The sequence below is a fragment of the Miniopterus schreibersii genome (assembly GCF_964146895.1).
Source record: "Miniopterus schreibersii genome assembly, chromosome: 14".
NCBI lineage: Eukaryota > Metazoa > Chordata > Mammalia > Chiroptera > Miniopteridae > Miniopterus > Miniopterus schreibersii.
In genome coordinates, this window is record NC_138114.1 from 1,703,317 (window position 1) to 1,723,704 (window position 20,388).

General features: G+C 49.5%; 2 protein-coding genes across 2 annotated transcripts; both read right to left on the reverse strand.

Annotated features, from left to right (window-relative positions):
- Positions 1 to 1,121: 1,121 nt before the first annotated feature.
- Positions 1,122 to 8,171, reverse strand: LRIT2 (leucine rich repeat, Ig-like and transmembrane domains 2; the record flags this gene model as incomplete). Its single annotated transcript, XM_081158574.1, is given in 10 exon segments — positions 1,122 to 1,127; positions 4,280 to 4,538; positions 4,540 to 4,622; positions 4,625 to 4,737; positions 4,740 to 4,952; positions 6,985 to 7,693; positions 7,697 to 7,750; positions 7,753 to 7,768; positions 8,062 to 8,108; positions 8,112 to 8,171. Coding segments are annotated over 10 exon segments (1,560 nt in total).
- Positions 8,172 to 12,374: 4,203 nt separating this feature from the next.
- LRIT1 (leucine rich repeat, Ig-like and transmembrane domains 1) lies at positions 12,375 to 19,935 on the reverse strand. Its single transcript, XM_081157876.1, has 3 exons — positions 19,454 to 19,935; positions 16,816 to 17,121; positions 12,375 to 15,576 (listed from the first exon to the last, which is right to left on the reverse strand). Exons 1-3 carry the CDS (start codon positions 19,890 to 19,892, stop codon positions 14,603 to 14,605), a joined length of 1,719 nt encoding a protein of 572 aa, XP_081014002.1. The 5' UTR covers positions 19,893 to 19,935; the 3' UTR covers positions 12,375 to 14,602.
- Positions 19,936 to 20,388: the final 453 nt, after the last annotated feature.

The following is a 20,388-nucleotide window of genomic DNA, read 5'->3' on the forward strand; positions in this document are numbered from 1 at the left end:
CTTGCCGATGGATCTGTCCTTCAACCCCCAGATCTGACTCTTTGGGTGGCTGCAAAATTTTGTTCAATTTGCCACGCGGACACCTCAAACAGCAGCCAATTTGCAGGACATGTCTCCCTGTGTGTGCCATGTCCTGGGTCTGGACAAGTCCTGGCAGGGCTGGGGAGGGATGGAGTCTGGGGCTAGAACTAATTGTCCCCAATCCAGCCCAGCAAGGGCAGGAATCAGGAGACCTGACATGAGCATGAACACCGGAGAAGCACTCACCGCTGACCCTTGGGACAGTCATGAAGGCCTCCAGGTTGGGGACTCAGGCCAGCATCGGGGCCCTGGGAGGGTACAAGCCCAGGAACTTGAACCGCAGAGCCAATTTTGAAAACTGGGCATGTGGGAAACTCTTGCACTAGGAAGTATGGGGAAAGTGTGCATTTGCCAGCATGAGTGACACTGAGAAAGAGGAGGAGGGTGCCACCAAATATAAGGGACCGGCACATGTGTTTGGCATTGGAGGGACCCCAGCCTGTGTGAGTGAGGCCAGGCTAATTTCACCACTGTAAGGAATGGTGGAGGCCAAGGGACTGCTTGCTCAGTGGCACTGGGCAAGGTCTAGACTACAACTGGCACAATGTTAGGCCACCAAGTGAGGACCTAGAAGGCAGGGGTGACAGACTGGGCAGGCTCACCCCTCCTGGGCCCTGAGAATGGAGCTTTAGACCCTGGATAACCAACAGATGTGGCTCAAAGAAGTCTGCAGAATACTGTGTGTTTCTTCTTGTGGCTGAGCTCAGACTTTCTAATTATATAAAACAATATAGTGTTTTACAGTCTGATAGCCCCAGGTCTGCATCCTGGTTCTGCCACTTAGGTGTGACTTTGGATCTCACTTTCCTCATCAATACAGGGCACAAAGACTTGTTCCCTCGAGGATGACAGGAGCTAATGCATGTAAAGCGCCTGCCACCAGCTTTGCATCAGCCAACACAAGCTCCGGAGACAGTTGCTATTCTTAGTTGTACAAGAGGGTGTTTGAGGATAGCCGACAGTCCCCATGCTTGAGCACTATGTCCTGGAGGAGAGGGCTCCTCCATGCACCCTTATCTCCAGGACTTTTCCATCCACTGCTAGATCTGGGGGAGAAGACAGAGGCCAAGGAGGGTCAGTCCACCTAACATGGACGTCTGCCGCTGCTGGCAGGCAGGGAGGCTTCCCAGTAGTCTTCAAGGGCCCTGGCCATGGGAGGGTGGACAAGGGAAGCAGGGAAGACGCCACGTGAGGATTAAGGCTGCCAAACTGGCATGTGGCCACATGAAAGACCCCTTCGGAAATTCACAGAAATAACTTGGAGGGAGATGGTTCTTTGAAGGGACTAGTTTCCAGAATGAGGTGGTGATGGCTAAGTGACCATAATTTGTGACCAATAAAGTAAGTGACCTTGTGTTGCAGCTACAGGCTGATGACATTGGGTACATTTGCATGACACTATGAATCCTACAAATGCATCTCTTTGGCTGAGTAAGACCCACTCCCAATCACTCCTTCAATAGCACAGTCTCAGGATATCATCTGTGCCAGGCCCCCTGCTAGGTGTTAAGGATACAGGCTCTTGTAAGCCAGAGAAAGAAAAGAGAAAAAAATCCCTCCCTTCAGGTCTAGCAGCAGAGGCTGGGACTAGCAGTGGCTTCGTTCTGAAAGTGAGGAGCCCTGCTAACCCATTTCTCCTGCATCAGATGTACTTGCCTTAAAAGTGCCTGGTAGAAACTCTGAACAGATAAGTTTCCCAAGAGCATGACAATTGAATCTCAAACTATAGCATCTTTTAGACATTAATTAAACAGAGCATGTGAAAGATATTAGCAGAGATATCATGTCATTACATATATATTTATACCTGTGCACACATGTGATCCTAATAAGACCTGATATTCCAAATGGCTCAGTCTGTACACAGAGTCACATCCCACACATACGCGCACACACCCTGACACAGGCCTCATAGATGGTGACAGCATTTATTGTGGTGATGTTTCCTGAGGGCTTATTATGTGACAGGCATTGTTCTGAGCTTTACATGTAAAAACTCTCAGGGTCACCCAGACAACCCTATGAGGTAAGGACAATTATTATTCCCATTTTACGGATGAGGAAAGTAAGGCACAGAACAATACGGCAATGTGCCCGATGTCCCAAAGCAAGTAAAAAGCAAAGCCAACATTTAGGCAAGAAACTGGTTCCGGAGCCTATGGCCTTCCTCACACTGTCACGGGGCCCACAGGGTGAGAAGCACAGCTTCCCTCTGGGATTTTTGAAGGGGAGTCTAAGGGTCCTAAAGAATCAGACTCCCAGAAACCCTCTGTAGGCCTCAGGAAATCCTGCTTCCTGAATTCCCGCATTCACAGGAGCGGCCGAGCTCTGCCCCGCTCCCTGGCATCCTCTTGCCCTCAGAGGCCACGGGAAGTACAAGTTCTTGCCCTGCTCCAATCGCTATTCTTCAAAATGTATCACGAGACGTTTCACAGGAACAAATTGTCACATACATGTACGGATGTGTTGTTTGCACACATATAACTATATGTAGATAAAACTTAAAAATATATGTTCTTAGATGTGATAATGGCATTTTTAAAAAAACTTTATCTGTTATAGCTAAAACTAAAATATTCACAGGTGAGCTGTAGAGCTTTGTGTTTGCCTTTAAATACTCCAGTTTTTAAAAAAAGTTGAAATAAGACTGGAAAATGTTAAAAAATTATTGAAGCTGCCCTGGCAGGTGTGGCTCAGTGGCTAGAGAATCAGCCCCCACACCAAAGGGTCACTGGTTCAGTTACTGGTCAAGGGCATGTACCTGGGCTGTAGGTTCAAACCCCAGCTCTGGTCGGGGTGCGTGTGGGAGGCAACCAGTCAATGTGTCTCTCTCACATTGATGGTTCTTTCACTCTCTCTCTCCCCTCTTTCTCTTCCACTCTCTCTAAAAGTCAGTGGAGGACATGTCCTCGGGAAGGATGAGAAGGAATTCACAAGGAAGGTGGGAAGGAGGGTGCTGCAGGAGGCTGGCTCACACAGCCTCCGGGGCATTTCCCTGTGGCCAGTGGGAGAAGCTGTGGGGAGAGAGATGTGGGTTTAAATCCTAGTCTTCACCAGCTGGGCTTCTCAGAGGGACGGTGAGCTGTCTCTGGGATTCGTGGGGACCCCTCCATCCCACAAGAGCTCAGATAAAGGAAAGGAGCACCTCTCTGGGATTTTATAGGAAACACTGACTAGGGGAAGGGGAAGGGATTCTATTGTCATTTGTGAAACAATATTTGTCATGCTCAGCACTGAGATTTTAGCGAGGGACACAGGGCTGAAAACAAGCCTGACGCTCACAATCTCTCGGGACTAGGGGAGAATCAGGACTGTGTACTTACCCTTTGCAAAATAAAAAATTAAAAAAAATGAGAGAATCATATAACTTTATATAGATTCTTTCCTTCTGGCTCTGTCTCGAAACTCTGCCTCCAGCAGCCTCTGGAGCCTGAGCCCTGGGCTGCAGCCAATGCCTGTCACTTGGTGCTGATGGCAGTGCTCTCAGGAGCACCGAAGACCGCTCATGGGACACAGGCACCCTCAAACAGAGACATGCATCACCCGCCAGGCTTTTCCCACTCAAAGGACAGCTTTTTGAAACATCAAACTTACAGATCTCATTGGAAGTTTGCCATTAAGAGGGAGAGTAATATCACTTTCTGAACAACAGGAGACACAGGATGCTGCAGAGCAGACAGAGAAACGGAATTAGAGCCTCTTCTGAGTGCTGCCTCACTGCCTGCTAGATGGGTGGCTTTGAGTAAGTCATTGGAATCCTCTGGGCATCCGTTTTTTCACCTGTAAAAAGGGGTAGAATTCTACCTTTCTTTAGTAGGATAACACATGTGAAACGTCATATGTGAATGTTAAGTGTAAACATGTAAATGTTATAGGGCTATATATGTGGACAGAGTAACATTTATTAATTTCCATACGCTGAGTGTAATAAAATGACTGGGCGGGACAAAGCTTCTCCGGCATCAGCTCCATAGAAATAAGAATGTGTCTCCTGTTCACGGTGTCAAGCTCAGTGCCAGGAACACAGGAGGTGCTCAATAAATAATTGTTGAATAAATGGATCAAGGCAGCTGAGCTGCCAGAGGGTCAGTGTAGGGACTGGAAGCCCGTGCCCTGCCGCAGCTTCGTCCAGGTGTTCAGCCACCTCTCCCCCTCTTTCTTCCCCCTCCTCAGTGTCTCTGTCCTGGGCGGTCCTCACAGACAGGGGTGTGGTCTCTGCGCTGTGGGGCTGCATGGGGGCACCTGCGGGCTTTCCTACTGTGAGGACAGCAGAGCAGACCCACTCCCTGCAGGTGCAGGGGGCTTGGGCTGCCCAGACGTAGGCAGCCACGGGCACGGCAAGAAACACCGCACACAGGACCGCCGTGACATGCAGGGGGCACTCCCGCTCCGCCGGCCCCCGGCAGCCCCTGCCCGGCACAAAGACCACACACTGGCCCTGGTGTGGCAGCTGCCCCCAGGCTGAGACGTGCCTTGTGTTTTGTGCCTGGGAGGAGGCCATCCATAAGGTGTGAGTTTATTCCAGGGCTGATGTGTATCATCACTGTTTCCTGAGAGCTACATCTGACGCAACGGAGAGGGTGAACCACTTCTCCTCAGAGGTGCCGGCCACCATGAACCGCTCCGGGAGGATCCCACGCACTGTCTGCTTGACAACCGCAGGTCAATGTAGGCATTGCCCCCCAAGGGGAAGGAAAGAGAATGGGGTGCAGACAGGATTGGGACAGGCTGGACATGGAGGGACATGACAACCGTGCTCCTGACGGTGGAGTTGAAAGCCACACAGGTGTAATTGCCCCTGTCTTTTAGATGGGCAGCAGGTATGACCAGCTCTGACAGAGCAGCATCTTCCGTGGCAGATGAGGTCAACACTGAGGAGAGAGAGCAGAACAGCTGTGCATTTCTCTGATGGACACCTGGAGTATCCAGCAGTGCACTTTTTGTTAAAAGGTGGTGGTTACCATTCATTAGCCATGCAGGTTGTGTCAGGCGTTTGCCTCTCAGCAACCCTGAAGGGCAGTACCCAGTTTTTACACATAGGAAGTTGAGGACTGGAGCGATTAAGTAACTTGCCCAGAGGCAGCAATTGGTCTGAAACCTTGTTCTTCTGTTTGTGGAGTCCTTCAGCTGTGCCGGCTGCTCCCGCCAAATACCTTGGCCTTGCTGAGCTCCCACCAGGGCTTCCAGATCTCTCACAGCTGTGTGACTGTGCAGTGCTGTGAGCTGTGAGAAGTGCTCTCTCACCCCAGGATGTGGAGTGACTTAGAACCTGGAGCCAAAAGCCTGGGTTCTGTCCCTTACTAGATATATGGTTTTGGACAAGTTGTTTGGATTCTCTTAGCCTCAATTTCCTCATCAATAAAATGGGATGATAACAGTGTTCACTCCACAAGATTGACAGTAAGTGGCCTATGGGTGTTAGCTGTTATTACTGCTGAGAGAGTAAATATAATGTGGTGCCAAGGAGACTGATTACGGAGCTCACAAAAGTTAGTATCTGGATGCATTTCACTGTTCTCAAAGGGGCTACAATAATAAACCCTATATTTCTCTTTCATTGGTGTTTAACCTCAAGCCAATAAAATGTGATCAAAATGATAAGAAAAAGTCAAAATTTCAGTCAATTTAGCATTTTTGATCATTCAGAGGTTTGTCACCATGTATACAAATATCTGGGTGACTGTATTTCTTAGGTTTTATTTTTTTTAAGGGTTTTTGTTGATTTCAGAGAGAGGAAGGGAGAGGGAGAGGGAGATAGAAACAAAGATGAGAGAGAGTCATTGATTGGCTGCCTTCTGCACACCCCCTACTGGGGATCGAGCCCAAAACCCAGGCATGTGCCTTGACCGGGAATTGAACAGTGACCTCCTGGTTCACAGGTGGGCAGTCAACCACTGAGCCCCTGGGCTGGGATATTTCTCAAGTTTTACTCAGATATTTCTAGTTGTCTTCTGAACCACTTCAAGATACCCCTGGGAGGCCATCCTGGTTTTGTGATGTGCCCCATCCCTCAGGGTGGCATTAAAGCAGAGCAAGCACAGAGCTCCAGAAAATGAGAGGCAGGTATGAATCCCAGCTGTGGGGCCACCAGCCCACCTCTCCCTGAGTCCTAGTTTTACAGCTTCAAATCAATAAGGTCAGTAAAGTGGTGGGAAGTGTAAAATTCCATCAATTGCTAAGGCTTCCCACCCTTTTCTAATCTTAAGAATTAGCTGGGGGGGGGGGAGGTGGGGGAGAGGGGAATACTTGTTAAAATATATTCTTAGGTCTTCCCTTGGATTCACTTAATCCAAACTTCCAGGGCAGGGGCCTGGAGATCTTATTTCAAACAAGCATCCCAGGTGAGTCTTCCCAGGCAAATTTAGGAAATAAGTAATGGATAATCTCTAGAATTAGTCCTAGTCAGAAATTTCTATGATTTAAAAATACACAATATAGTGTTTTACATCTAGAAGACCTTCAAAAATTAATTTGTTCATATAATTTTACACTTCCCACCACTTTACTGACCTTTTCTCTGAGAATATATTTTAACAAGTATTCCCCTCTCCCCCACCTCTCCCCCCCCCCCCCAGCTAATTCTTAAGATTAGAAAAGGGTGGGAAGACTTAGCAATTGATGGAATTTTACACTTCCCACCACTTTACTCACCTTTTCTCTAATATTTATAGAATATGTTAAGTGAACTCCAAGATATATATTTACACATATATGTCTTATAGAGATCTGTATGCAACCATTTAAAAAAAATGCCAATAGTGGAACACTACCTTATTGTGGTGTGTATAATTCAGGCCTGTCTCAATCTTACCCACTCCCAGTTTAGAGCCTCTCTATTGAGGACAGGGTTGCTACAGACCTCCCCACTCTCCCAGATATGTTAACAGGGTGCATGTGGCTTACCATCAAATTCCCTCCACATGCTCAGGGGATACATCCATATAATGGTTGGTGAAGGGCTGACCTGTGCCAGGCATTGCAGAGTTACATTTTGTCCCACGTTGATGGTGACATTGGCAGTGGGGGTTGAGATCTGGGACTTCACACAAGCACTGAGCTCAGTTTCATGAAAAAACTGCCCCGCCTTGGAGAGAGGGCCTCGGCACATCAAGTAGGGATTCACCAGGATGACTGGAAGGCTGATGGACTTTACAAACTGGATGAGTCCCCTTAGGTGACAATCACATAGCCAGGGGTTACTGTGCAGCGCCAGCACCATGCTGGAGAGAGTCCTGGCCCCGCAGCCAGGATGCTGGCGTTTCTGGTAGGCCAGCCAGTTCAAGAAGACATTCCTGGATACAACTGTAAGCCTGTTGGAAGATAGGTCAAGGTAGGTCAGATTTACCAAGAACTGAAGAGCCAGCTCAGGGAGTACATCGATCCTGCTGTGCTGGAGATCCAAGAGCCTCAGGACTCGGGTGGCGAGGAACGCTGTCCACGGTACCGAACGGAGCTTGTTCCCCTCCAGTCTCAGCTCTTTCAGTTCTGGCAGGTGCTCCAAGGCTCCTGTGTGGATCACAATGACATTGTTAAAATTGAGCCAAAGGTATTCCAAGATACTCATGTTGACAAAAGACCCTCGGAGCAGCTCAAATAAGAATGAATGTTCAATTCACACTTGCTCAAACTCTTCAGGAAGTTTCTCTGGGATCTTTTCCAGAGAGAGAGAGACGTGCACTGTAGAGTCCTGCACAAGAAACCAGAAGAGCCTTAAGATGAACATCATGGAACTGGGAAGTGGGATCAGGCTTATCCTGGCATCAGATGTATGAATTAGAAAAAATATTATTCACTTGAAATAAAAGAGTTAGACCTATTTTGGTAAAAGTTCACAGTTCATAAAAATTCAGTACCAGCTAGAATGAATCTCAGAGATATTTTGCTTATTTCCTGAAAATTCTAGGCCTACTCTCATTCCAAATTATCCCCAAAGAAACCCCATCCCCTACAGCCCTTTGGCATCTTGCCACCACAGGGCACCTGCCAAAATTCTCCTCTGAGCAGGCACACCCTGGCCACCAGCATGGCTAAGCTGCATGTGGATCCAGAACGATCAGAACTAGCAGGAAATAGTGAGAAATGGAAGCCATTTTCCTCTGTAAGAAACTGCCTTGGGAGTTTTGAATAATATAGTCCCAGCTTCTGAGCGGCAAATCCTGTTATTGGTAATCCTCGGTGACATAGGTCAGCGCAGCAGTTGAAAAGCCTCTGGACACTATGAGGTCTACTGTGGCCCAGACCACAAGCTCCGTAAGATAGACCTCATGGTCAGGGAGCCATGTCTCTTAAATAAGGTAGGAAAACCCACCCTTTGTCTCGTTCTTGAGTTCAGAAAGCAAACTCTAAGCCAGTTGTCCAATTCTGTCTTGGTGCTGCCTTCCCTCAGTCTCTTGCAAAAGGATCTGAGACACCAGCAGGCGCACTATGCTGGGCAAGATGCCAGGGCGCTGTAAGAGGGTGGGCTTTCTTTGCGGATGATTTGGAATGAGAGTAGGCCTAGAATCCTGAGCACCATGGTTCAGGTGATTTGGCCAAAATTAATCTAATCTTTCATCAATCACAATTGGCTCCTGAAACCTAGAATTTCCAAGCATACTCTAAAAATGAGTGCAGATGATGGGTGACAAGTACCCCTGCGCCCAAGCTGAGGAGTGGTTCTCTCCACCACCACCTGTGGAGGGGTCAGTCTCGCCTCCACTGCGAAGGCAGCTGGAGAAGCGTCACGGTGCAGCAGGGAAACCACAAGACTGTTTTCTGATTAAAGTGAACATATATATATATATATACATATATGTATAAATCTTGGATCTCACAACTTTTCCTGAATGCTGTGTATTTCCCATAATAAAAAGGAAAGGCCTACATTTTAAAGTAATTTTTGGATGCTCACTCTGCCACCCATCATTCAGTCAACAAGTATTTATTGGTCATCTGCTTTACGCCACACACTTACTAGGTGCAGGAAATGCAGTGTGAGCAAAACTGTCATCGACCCCGTCCCAGGGGGTCTCCCCAGCTCAGGTTCCCTGTCTCAACATCTTTGAAAGGCATTTAATCTCTATGAGCATCACTCCCTCCTCTGCAAAGTGAGGAAATTAATTCATACTTCACAGTGCTTCTAGGTAATTTTGGGATTATGTAAAATATAGCACCTAACATACAGTAGTGTCCAATAATTTTTTTAAAATACATAATCTGCATACTGTATGTGTATTCACCACCTCAAGTCATAAATTTTAATTCACCTCCCACACCAACAGGTTCTGGAAGAGCCACAAAGCCTACTCCTTGTTACTCGGGTACTTCCTGGTGAGTATTGAAATTCCATCCGTCCCGCTAAGACTTGTGATGTGTATTATCCCCTGCAAAGGCCTCAAGGAAGAAAATCCTCTTAGTAACTAGCCAGTGAGGGGAGAAATGGGTCACAACTAAGCTGATTACACTTCAGCTTTCCATCCAAGCCAGACACATGTGCTGGAGTTTTCATAGTCTAACCCTACAATCTGCCTAGATCTCTGGAGTTCCTCCTGAGATGAAAATCAAAACAAGGACATGCAGTGGGTACAAAGCTTATGGTGGACACGGGGCTATGCCACCTAGACCCCTTCAGGGAATGAGTGGATGCTCACCTGCGCACAGAGTTTGCAGGAGGCCACTCCCCTTCTAATGCAGCCCACATGCAGTAACTGAGGGTGGTGAAGGCACAAGACTTGGACAGTTTGGCCTGACGGGAACAACACTGATACTGATGGGTGATTCTCATTCCAGAGTCCCCACCAGCTTGGCCAAGATTTTGTCAGGTTTGCTTCACGGAAAAGAAAGTGTTTTAATCCACGGGTATCACAAACCACTAATGAATTATGTTCTCACCACAAAATATAAGGGCCTAAATAACTCTCCACCTCCCCAATTTCTTCTCTGTTTATCTCTTATTAGTCTCTTGAGATGAGTCTAGCTCAACCCAACTTCACAGTGTGAATCTGGAATAGCTTGCCCACTTCCGCAGTGCTCCTCTCCTGACGCCTCACCCTCTGGTTTCCTTATGTGGCATATGGGCATAAGGAGTAGTTATGTTGTCAGTTAAGGCAGGAGACTAAGACAATTAAAGTTACTTGGGTCATATTATTTTTCTTAAATAACTAGTGGTTAAGTGGTGTCTCTAAACTCAGTAGATTTAACAACAAAGGGAAGGAGTCTGAGTATATTGCACTCCCATCCCTCTTCCTGCAAGATGCTTTTAGGAATTGGGCTCTTAGAGTGGTAGAGACAGACTCATAAGAAAGAACTTACTCTGTGTTTATGAAATAATTAGATACAAATGACTTCTGGGTGGCAACTCCCTGGCTTGTCTTAGAATATTAACCAGAGAGCTTCTATCTACTCAACTGGCAGAACTTTGGGAAACAGACACACTGCCTTTCCTCTTCTCAAACTGACGCTCTTCCAGCCCTCCTCCACCTGCTGCCAATCATGTCTGAGGAGGGGCCCTTGCTGGCCCATGCTCTGTGGCTTGCCTGTGATGGACACACACAAGACTGTCTTCCCAACCCCCTTGAAATAGGTGGGTTGTGGGACCAACATTTGTGCTAATAAAATGTTAGAGCAAAAGATGTTTTTAAATCCTCTACATGATTCTCCAGTTTCTTTTCCCTTGTTGCAGCAATTGTTGACATTCCAGGTGGTGGGACTTCTTCAGGCTGAGTCCCTGAATGAGTGAATGGAGCAGAGCCCTCCCTTCGCCCACATTTCCCACTGACTCAGGTCGACTCCGTGAGAGCAAAAGTAAATATTTCTATGTTAAACCACTGGGAAAGATAAGCACAGCATAAGCATAACCTATTCTGGCTAAAAAAGCTCCTGTAATCAAATAAAATATGCTCAAGTGCTTGTAAATTGAGTTTGTCTGTACTGGCTTATGTGATGGTCAAAACAAACATTTCCAGCTCTAGCCCTGGCTGGTGTGCTCAGTTGGTTGGAGCATTGTCCCATAGGTCAGAGGGTGGTGGGCTCGATTCCTGGTCAGGGCACTTTCCCAGGCTGCAGGGTTTGAACCCCTTTTGGGACCTGTGAAGGGGGCAACTGATCAATGTTTCTTTCTTTCTCTTTCTTTCCTTTCTTTCTTTCTTTCTTTCTTTCTTTCTTTCTTTCTTTCTTTCTTTCTTTCTTTCTTTCTTTCTTTCTTTCTTCTTTCTTTCTTTCTTTCTTTTTCTTTCTTTCTTCTTTCTTTCTTTCCTTCCTTCCTTCTTTCCTTCCTTCTTTCCTTCCTTCTTTCCTTCCTTCCTTCCTTCCTTCCTTCCTTCCTTCCTTCCTTCCTTCTTTCCTTCCTTCCTCTTTCCTTCCTTCCTTCCTCTTTCCTTCCTTCCTTCTTCCTTCCTTCTTCCTCCCTTCTTCCTCCCTTCTTTCTTCTTTCTTTTTCTTTCTTTCTTCTTTCTTTCTTTCTTTCTTTCTTTCTTTCTTTCTTTCTTTCTTTCTTTCTTTCTTCTTTCTTTCTTTCTCTTTCTTTCTCTTCTCTTCTCTTCTCTTCTCTTCTCTTCTCTTCTCTTCTCTTCTCTTCTCTTCTCTTTTCTCTTCTCTTCTCCTCTTCTTTCTTCTTCTTCTCTCTCTCTCTCTCTCTCTCCCTTCCTCTGTCTAAAATCAATAAAAACATTTCCCAGCTCTAGTCTTCTAAATACACTGCTTTCGGTGTCCCTTTATTGATAGCCCACAGCTACTTCTAAGGATATAGTTTCCTTTCTTTTTTTTTAATCCTCACCTGAGGGTATTTTTTCATTGCTTTTCAGACAGAGCGGAAGGGGGAGAGAGAGAAACATGATATGAGAGACACATCAACTGGTTGCCTCCCACATGAGCCCCAACTGGGGCCAAGGATTGGGCCTGCAACCAAGGTACGTGCCCTTGGCTGGAATCGAACCAGGGACCCTTCAGTCCACAGGCCGAAGCTCTAACCACTGAGCCAAATGCCAGGCCAGGATATAGTTTCTTTTACTTCCCTTTTCATACCCTTCAACTCAGACATGCAATTAGAGATAAGTAACATCAGGCATAGCTTCCGCCTAGGTAGAGAGGACATAACCATGTAGCAGTCAGAAAAGACATGGTGGAGATGCTGTCATTCCAACCACCCTTCCAACAAGGCTTCCGAAGGCAGCAAGCTATGGGATCACCACAATGTAGGCAGGGCTTCAGCACTGGGCAACCAGAAATTCTTTTCCAGGGATTCTAAAAAGACATTAGGTTTTCAGGAACTGACTCACACTAACCAGACTCATAAACCAAAAGACCAATATATAAACAAGACATCATTTTATTTTTTACAACAGGGATGTGCTTTTTCCAATGACTTGAATATTCATGAGCACAGTCCAGCCTGAGTGTTCTCTGTGAGAGCAAACCAACGAAGGCAGAGCACACAAAGAAAAGATGGTTACAAATGGGTATTGAGGGGCTGGCCATCTGGGAGCTATTTCACCCAGACCACCAAGGTAGTTCTTAATGAATCATTGGAAAGTTTGAATCTTCTCTCTCTCTCTCTCTCTCTCTCTCTCTCTCACACACACACTCACACACACACACACACACACACACACACACACTGGATAGATACTAACATATTAAAACTACTTGCTTTTAAGTCCCAGGTGATGGGCAAAAAATATCTATGTATGGACATTCTGTGTTCATGTGCACCACTGCTCTCATGGTTCTGATCCTGGGTTCTAGTGGCACAAAAAAATCCATTTATGTAGTGAATCCACTGAGAATTGCATTTCAGAGATCAACACTGAATACAGACCTTCAGCCTAGCCAGAAAGTTATCAAAGACTTGTATCCTCCAAGAAAATCCATTGCAACCCTCTATAAGTGATTCCACTCCTTGGACTTCAGTTTTCTAGTCTATACAATCAAATAGCAGCCTCTATAATTAATTGTTGTGGGAGTAAAATAAGAGAAAACAGGAAAATACATTGTAAGGTCATATGTTTTAAGGTCTTCTGTAAATGTGAGAGGGAATATAGTAACTTCAGAAATCACTGCACCATACTGGTTATTTCTGGCAAGTATTCAACACCATATGGAGTCTTTTAGGTGATATTAGCCAAGTAGTGTCCTTGGATTACTTGTTACTCCAAAATCTCCTCAGCTGTTGTTACCCAAAGGTTTGGCATCAAATACCCTGGATGCTCTTTTCATAGAGCTCAGTCCAGCAGACAAGATACAGCACGGGTCCTTCCACAGGAGTTCTTGCCTGCTCCTGCACCCAGAGGCATCTCAGGAGTTTCCCAGCTTTAAGCAAACTGAAACAGAATCCTCTTAAGTGGCTTACTGAGTGGCTGGGAAGTCGTTGAGACACTCTCAGGAGCCCAGATAAGTTTTAGGAAGAATCACAGACTCTGCTCCATGGGGACAGAGGTGAGCCGTGCACTGGACAGCACTGGGTGCACTGTGCCCCACGCCACAGAGCGTCTGCCACAGCCCTCCGACTGACATTCTCAGAGTCAATGAGCAGTAGTCTCTTGGACATCATTCAAACCTCTAGAATTTATTGAAAATCAAATGATTATCTCTAGGCAGAATGGCATCCAGAGGGGAAAATGTTAGCATCGGTGAGTGTACACAGGGAGGAAGGTGTGTGTGTGTGTGTGTGACTGCACAGAGTGGCTACTGCATCAGGAGGCTGGGTGCCCATGAGTTAGCTTCAATGTCATCAAGATGCAGTAGATGAGAGTTGTGAGGACTCTCAACTCTGGAACCAACTGCCTGGTCCAACTTCCAGAGCAGCCACTTCCCAGCTATGCAGTTGTGAGCAATAAAGTAGATTAGATCACTGTTCAGCCAGGACGCTTTGCCCACCATGACCTCCAGGGGAGAAATGTCTCCTTCTCTGCCCTTTTAAAGTTGGGTTTGGCCATGGCACTGGCTTTGGCAGATAGAATGTGGGCAGAAATGGCAGTGTGCCAGGTCTAAGCCAAGAGCTTGAGAAGCATCCCATGTGTTCGCTCATTTCTCTAATATCATCTGACTTGTCCATGAAAGGAGCCTGCCCCCAGTAGCCAGTGACTCTCCATCCTGAGCCCCAAATAAGACATATAGGACAGAACCATCTGTGAACTCACAGACCTGTGGGCTGTGTAAAAATAAGTGCCTGTTGTTCTAAGCCACTGAGATTTTGCTTTTACTTGTTTCACAGCAAAAACTGACTGATGTAGGCAAGTTACTTAAACGGTGTTTCTCTCCAGGAGAATGGGGAGAAAACTTCAGTGATGTCTGCTGCAAAAGACTGTTATAAAAATTAAATGAGTTAATGCGTATAAAGCACTTGGAACACTTCCTGGCACATAGTAAGTGCTTTAATGAGTGTTGGTTGTGGTTGTTGCTGTGTGTACGTGGGTGAGTAAGCAGGTACCCAAGTGGGCAAGAGTAGGTGAGCATGACTCAGGTGTCAGAGTGAGCACGTGGGAGTAGAAGGTGGTCGGAATAGGCAGGTGGGCATCTGTGCGCATGGTGGTGGGGAGCAGACCCCTCAGCAGAGGTACTCATTGACCCGTCTGCCCCCCCTGGCCTCTAGGAGCTGAGAGTCCAGGCTAGAACGGGCGGAGAGGAGCCTGTCAGTCTCGCTGAGGCTGTGCCGGGACAGCTCCTCGGAGCTATCTTCGCTGTGGCCCAGCCTCTCCAGGTTGACATGGGCACCGGTGGCCTCAATGGAGCCCCCTGTGTGGCACTTGTGGCAGCGCCTCTGGAGAGCACTGCAGCAGACGAGCAGCGTGAGGGGCAGGGCGATGACAGCGGCCACACTGACCACCACCACATTGATGAGCCTCTGAGTGGCCTCAGCATCCACCACCTCATTGGTGGAGAAGATGACACACTGCTCTTTCTGGGGTGCCAGGCCCCACACACAGACACATGCCACATACTTGGTCTTGGGCACCAGCCCATGGACGGTGACCCTGGTCTTCCCAGGCTGCACAGCCACCCGCCGCATGTCGTGCTGCCCAAAGACAGCATAAAGGACACTGAAAGCAGTTGTGTTCCCAGCCAGGGGGGCCTTCCACACCAAGGTCACACTCTGGTAAGTGTCCCCCACCACCTTGAGAGACCTCACCACTCGGGCCTCCTGAGGCCCCATCTGCCCATGCGAGCGCTCTCCAGGGGCCCCCATCTGGAAGTACTGGAGCATCAGCTCCTCCTTTGAGCCAGGCACTGGGGGGCCAGTGGCCAGGATAGCAGGCTCAGGGATGTGGGGCACATGTCTGGCCACCAGCTTGTTGTATGCAGCAGCTTTTGCCCCCTTGCCTGTCCTTGCCCACAGTGCCTCTGGGCTCCCACTGTGTTCTGTGGAAGTCTGGGGCTCAGTGACCACTAGGGAGATGATAGTCTCAGAGGCTCCCAGGAAGTTTTTGGCCTGGCAGATGTAGTCTCCAGAGTCAAGGTGGGACACAGCAGGAAGGCCCAGCAGAGTCCAGCTTGTGCCGTCACTGGAGACTTCCTGGTGCACTGGGGGGAAAGAGGCATATGTGAGAATAAATGGACCCATCTGCCCAAGCTTCCTTCCAGGGCAAGTTCACAGCCCCTGGACCGCACACTCTACTAAAGACCCTGTCACCCCAAGAAAACACTGGGACTCATTCAACTTTTCTTAGACTAGCCAAGGAGATTGAGATCAGCTAGGTTCAAATTTGGGAAGACCCAGGTTGAATCAGAGCCTAAGAATGATCTGCCTTCTAAATTCGAGATGTTCAAACTGTGTTCCTCAGGGCTCTGGAGTCTGCAGAGCTGACCCCTCAGGGGTGGCGGGTGCTTTGGAGGGACGGTGGGTTGGGGTGGATGTGAGGCAGAAGCCCATCTGGAAGTGCTTTGCCCATTGCTGTCCAGCCCCACTGCCAATCAGTCAGAACACCTTCAACTTCCTGCTTGTGATACGGAGGTCCTTACACAATTTTGTTTGTAAATTGATTTCAAACCCATAGTTCTGGAGCAATGCTTGCCAACCTAGTTGAAGGAGACAGAAAACAGCTGGGAGGAACATGAGCTGTTCTGGTCAGACACTGAGAAGTTATTCCTCATCAACTCTTCCTGCATGAGGGTCAGCTCTGGCTCCGGCAGCTCCACTCCCAGCCCCGCCCAGTGCCAGGGGAACCGCTCTGTCTGCACAGCAAAAAGGGCACACACTGTGTGGTCGACCAGGCTGCATTATATTCCCAGCTCCTCCTTGTAGGGGCTGGGTGATGCAAGCCAAGCATTAGCCTCTCAAAAATCTCAGTTTACTTATATAGAAAATAAGAAGGACATTCTGCTTGTTCTTCAAAGTTTGACAACATTATGCACATAATACATTTAACAAATGAAGAATACATAAATGGTAGCTCCTCATTAGTTACTCCTAGTGCTGCCAGCTTAATATTTACAACTGGGAAACTTGCTATAAATATTAAAAACACTAAGAGAGTATCTTCTATTGAAAGTCAGCACTTTGTTCCTCTCGGTGGGTCCAGAGTCTCTGATAAAGTGGCTGGTGGAATACGATAGGACAGGCTGAGACCCATAATTGAAGTCACTGTCCCCATGTCCTCTCTCTGGGTGGAGCCTGCCCAATCCATTCAGACAAAATGGGAGTGAACAGCCTCGTTTAGCCCACCCCCTACTCCGTGGCAAACCTGGCTCTGCCCATTTGGGACACTAACCCACCCGCCCTACTCTGGGGTCTCAACACAGCAGTCCCTGTAGCTCACACACCTGTGCCATTGAGTGGGTACCCATTGACCCTCCTCCAGCTCATCTCGGGCCCAGGGACCCCAGTGGCTCCACAACGTAGCAGCACTGTGCTGCCCCAAGGAGACCTGATGCTGGCCACCTCCTGACGGAGCTCCGGACTCTGGCACTTCCTCAGTTCCAGCTGGTCAAAGGCCACTCCGGCCAGACTGCGTGGGCTGGCACACCTCAGTCTGGCCTCTATGAAGGCCAGGTTTGGGGCCCAGCCTCCCAGGAAATGGACCAGGTCATAGAGTCGGCAGTCACACACCCAGGGGTTGTCTTGCAGCCCTGCAGGCATGAGAGGCAAGAGGTCAGCCCTAGCGATTCAGATCCCTAGGCCCACTTCCCCTCCCCCCCTCAGGGAGGACAAGGCAGGTCCTGAGCTCAGAGTCAGCAGAACTGGCCTCCACGCCCAGCTCCTTGCCTCGTGGGCTATGCAAACTTAAGCCTGGTTCTTCATCTCTAATGATCACGCAACTTCTTTTTCAGGGTTGTCATAAGCATAAATAAAGAAAAATCATGTTAAGCATTGGGTAGGCCATACAGCACACCAACACGATTAGCAATCACTGCTGCCATTCTTAGGCTGACACTTTCAGACTACTGGCCAGCAAGTACTTCTGCAATACTTGCAATATGCAAAAACCCATGGCCAGGAATGCTTATGACCTCTGTCCTCCCAGCACAAGTGGCGCTTTCAGTATCACCCCAGCAGTGAGGGTGGTTGTACTGAGCCATAGTTCCTTTGACAAAGGCTCAAAAGGAGAGAAGAGAGACAGGAATCAAATCCCATGTCACAGCCTGCGCTCTGGACGTGAACACTGAACATTCTTACAGAGCTAAAAGCAGGTCACTGCACCCACCCTGTCAAAAACCTTCAACAGGGGGAGGGTGGCATGTGTCCTCAATTCTAAGGCACAAATCCTCTTTGTATGTTGGTGTTTCTGAAATGCAAAATAGATGTATTTAATGTGATGTCCTTTTTATCCCCCAAAGACTGTTATTAAATTTGATAGTGTGTCTGATAATCAGTGGCATCTTGTACATTTATATATATATATATATATATATATATATGTATATATATAGGTATATATACTTGATTTATTTGGAAGGGGGGCGTGAGTGTTAGAAAGGCTGCATTCAGATCTGCTGCATATTCATAACTCTCAGGTCCTTTTGAGAACTAGCTAGGAGGGTGTTAGTTCCTCCTCCCACCCCACCCCTCCCCATCCAACTGGTGGCTACTACCCTGTGTCACTGGTTAAATGCATGTAATGGTATATCTGAACCCCAAGATTCATCACTGCCTGCTTCTGGTGGTGAGCTGTCTAGCTTTCACCTGTTACAACAGAGTCCCCAATAAATGAATGTAAAAGGCGAAGTTAGAGGACAGTGAAACGTCCATCCGTCACATTGGAAAAAGTTAAACATTTTGGCCACTTTAACCATTAGCTTCATGAGAAAATAGATGTTCATCAGTTTTACTCAGTGCTGCATTCCCAGCACTTAGAACTGTGCGCACACATTCACAGACACTCAAATAAACATGCAGCGTGAACACACACATGGGTCTCACACACACCTGGTGGGGGACAAGAACTGGCTCAGCCACTTTAGAGACTATCAGATTGATATTAAAACATCTAACGGGCACACTCCATGAGCTAGGTGTTAATAAAATAATGAAAACAACCTAAAGGTCCATTAGAGGGGAAATGTCTAAATAAGCTGTAGTATAACTATGCTATGAAATATTATGCACTACTTGAAAAACACGAAGTTAACCCACTTGTAGTAACTAACGAAAATTTCCAAGACATACTACTGGGTGAAAAAAATCAGTGCTGGTTGATACTTACAATCTGATAAAATTGTACGTAAAGCACAGAGATGAGCTGTCTGTGCGTGTCTGTGTGTACGTACATGTGTGCGTAGGTGTGCGGTAGAAGATGGGGCACGCACATAAACCCAACAGTGGCTACCATTGAGGAGGGGAGAAGGAACTGGAATTGGAAGAGGGGCCTTTAGCTTTTCTAAAATATTCAGGAATATTTAGAGAGCAGGAGAGAGGCAGGGAGCTCTGATGCAGGGCCGGTACAGTCCTTGGAGGGAGGGGTCTGGAGCTGAAATAACCCATCAGAATCGTCCCTGCCGGCTGGGCCCTTAGAGCCCCATCTGACAGGTCTTTGCGTGGACTGTCCTCAGAAAGGGTGTGTGGCCTCGGGGGAGGCTGCTCTGCAGCTGAGGCTGTCCCTGACGGGGCTGACGGCACCCAGAAGCCGGGCAGCCAGAGCAACGTGGACGAGGTCCTGGGCGGCACATGCACCTGCTGTGTGTTGAGCACTGTCTTTACGCCCACGGGCCAACCTTTTTGAGACAGATCTTTTTATCAGCCTCTCTTCTCAAAAGGAAACCCAGGCCCAGAGAAGCTGAGCCGAGGACACAGCTAGGGAGAGGCAGGCTGGGGCCTGAGCTCCTAAGCTGCCAGTGTGCCCCTCGCTCAGTCCTCACTCAGGCCCAGACGGGCGCGATTTCTGTTGTCCGTAAAGAATCCAAACCCAGAGCTCGGCCGCCGCCCGAGACCCCGAGGGGCCCGCGGGAAGGGCGCGGCGCCTACCTAGCACCAGCCGGGCGCGCGGGCTCGCGGCGAGGGGCGCGGCCTGCAGGGGCGCCCAGGCGGCGGGCAGCGCGGGCGGCAGCCTCCGGAGCCGGTTGCCGGACAGGTCCAGGAAGGTCAGGTGCCGCAGGAAGCGCGCGGCCGCGGGCGGCACGTCCGAGAGGCGGTTGGCGCGCAGGTCCAGCAGCCGCAGGCGGGGCGCGTCGGCCAGCGCGGCCCAGGGGAAGGCGGCCAGGCGGTTGCCCGGCAGGCGCAGCTCGCGCAGGCGGCGCAGGCCCCGCAGCACCCCCGCGCCCAGCCGGCGCAGGGCGTTGTAGGGCAGCCAGAGCTGCTCCAGGCGGCGCAGCGGCGCGAAGGCGGCGGCGGGCACGCGGCGGATGGCCGTGCGCTCCAGGCGCAGCCGCGCGGTGTCGGGCGGGACCGCCGGCGGCAGCGTCATGGCCGGGTCGTCGCACAGCACCGTCCTGGGCAGAAACGGGGCGCTGAGCGCGGGCCGGCAGCCCCAGCCCCCGCCTCCCTCCCGGGCCTCCCCCCCCCGGGGCCTCCCTCCCCCGGGGCCTCCCCCCCCCGGGGCCTCCCCCCCCCGGGGCCTCCCCCCCCGGGCCTCCCCCCCCCCGGGCCTCCCCCTCCCCCCGGGCCTCCCCTCCCCCCGGGCCTCCCCCCCCCCGGGGCCTCTCCCCCCCGGGGCCTCCCCCCCCCCGGGGCCTCCCTCCGGGGCCTCCCTCCGGGGCCTCCCCCCCCCGGGGCCTCCCCCCCCCGGGGCCTCCCTCCGGGGCCTCCCTCTGGGCCCTGCTGTTCTGCGCCGCCAGAGGCCAGACCCGCCCCGGCCCCGGCCGAGCCCGCGGCGCACGGTTTCCCGGGGGCTGCGCCCTCCTCCAGGGCCTGCGCGGTCCCGGGACGGCCGCTCGGTCCCTGCCACTGGTCCGCGGACCCCG

What these genes read in the sequence shown, in the direction of transcription:
- LRIT1 (XM_081157876.1), bottom strand. Translation starts at nt 19,892, where the DNA reads ATGACGCTGCCGCCGGCGGTCCCGCCCGACACCGCGCGGCTGCGCCTG. An exon ending in GCGCGCCCGGCTGGTGCTAG is followed by an intron (nt 17,122 to 19,453) that starts GTAGGCGCCGCG and finishes TCATGCCTGCAG; the next exon opens with GGCTGCAAGACAACCCCTGG. An exon ending in GTACCCACTCAATGGCACAG is followed by an intron (nt 15,577 to 16,815) that starts GTGTGTGAGCTA and finishes CTTTCCCCCCAG; the next exon opens with TGCACCAGGAAGTCTCCAGT.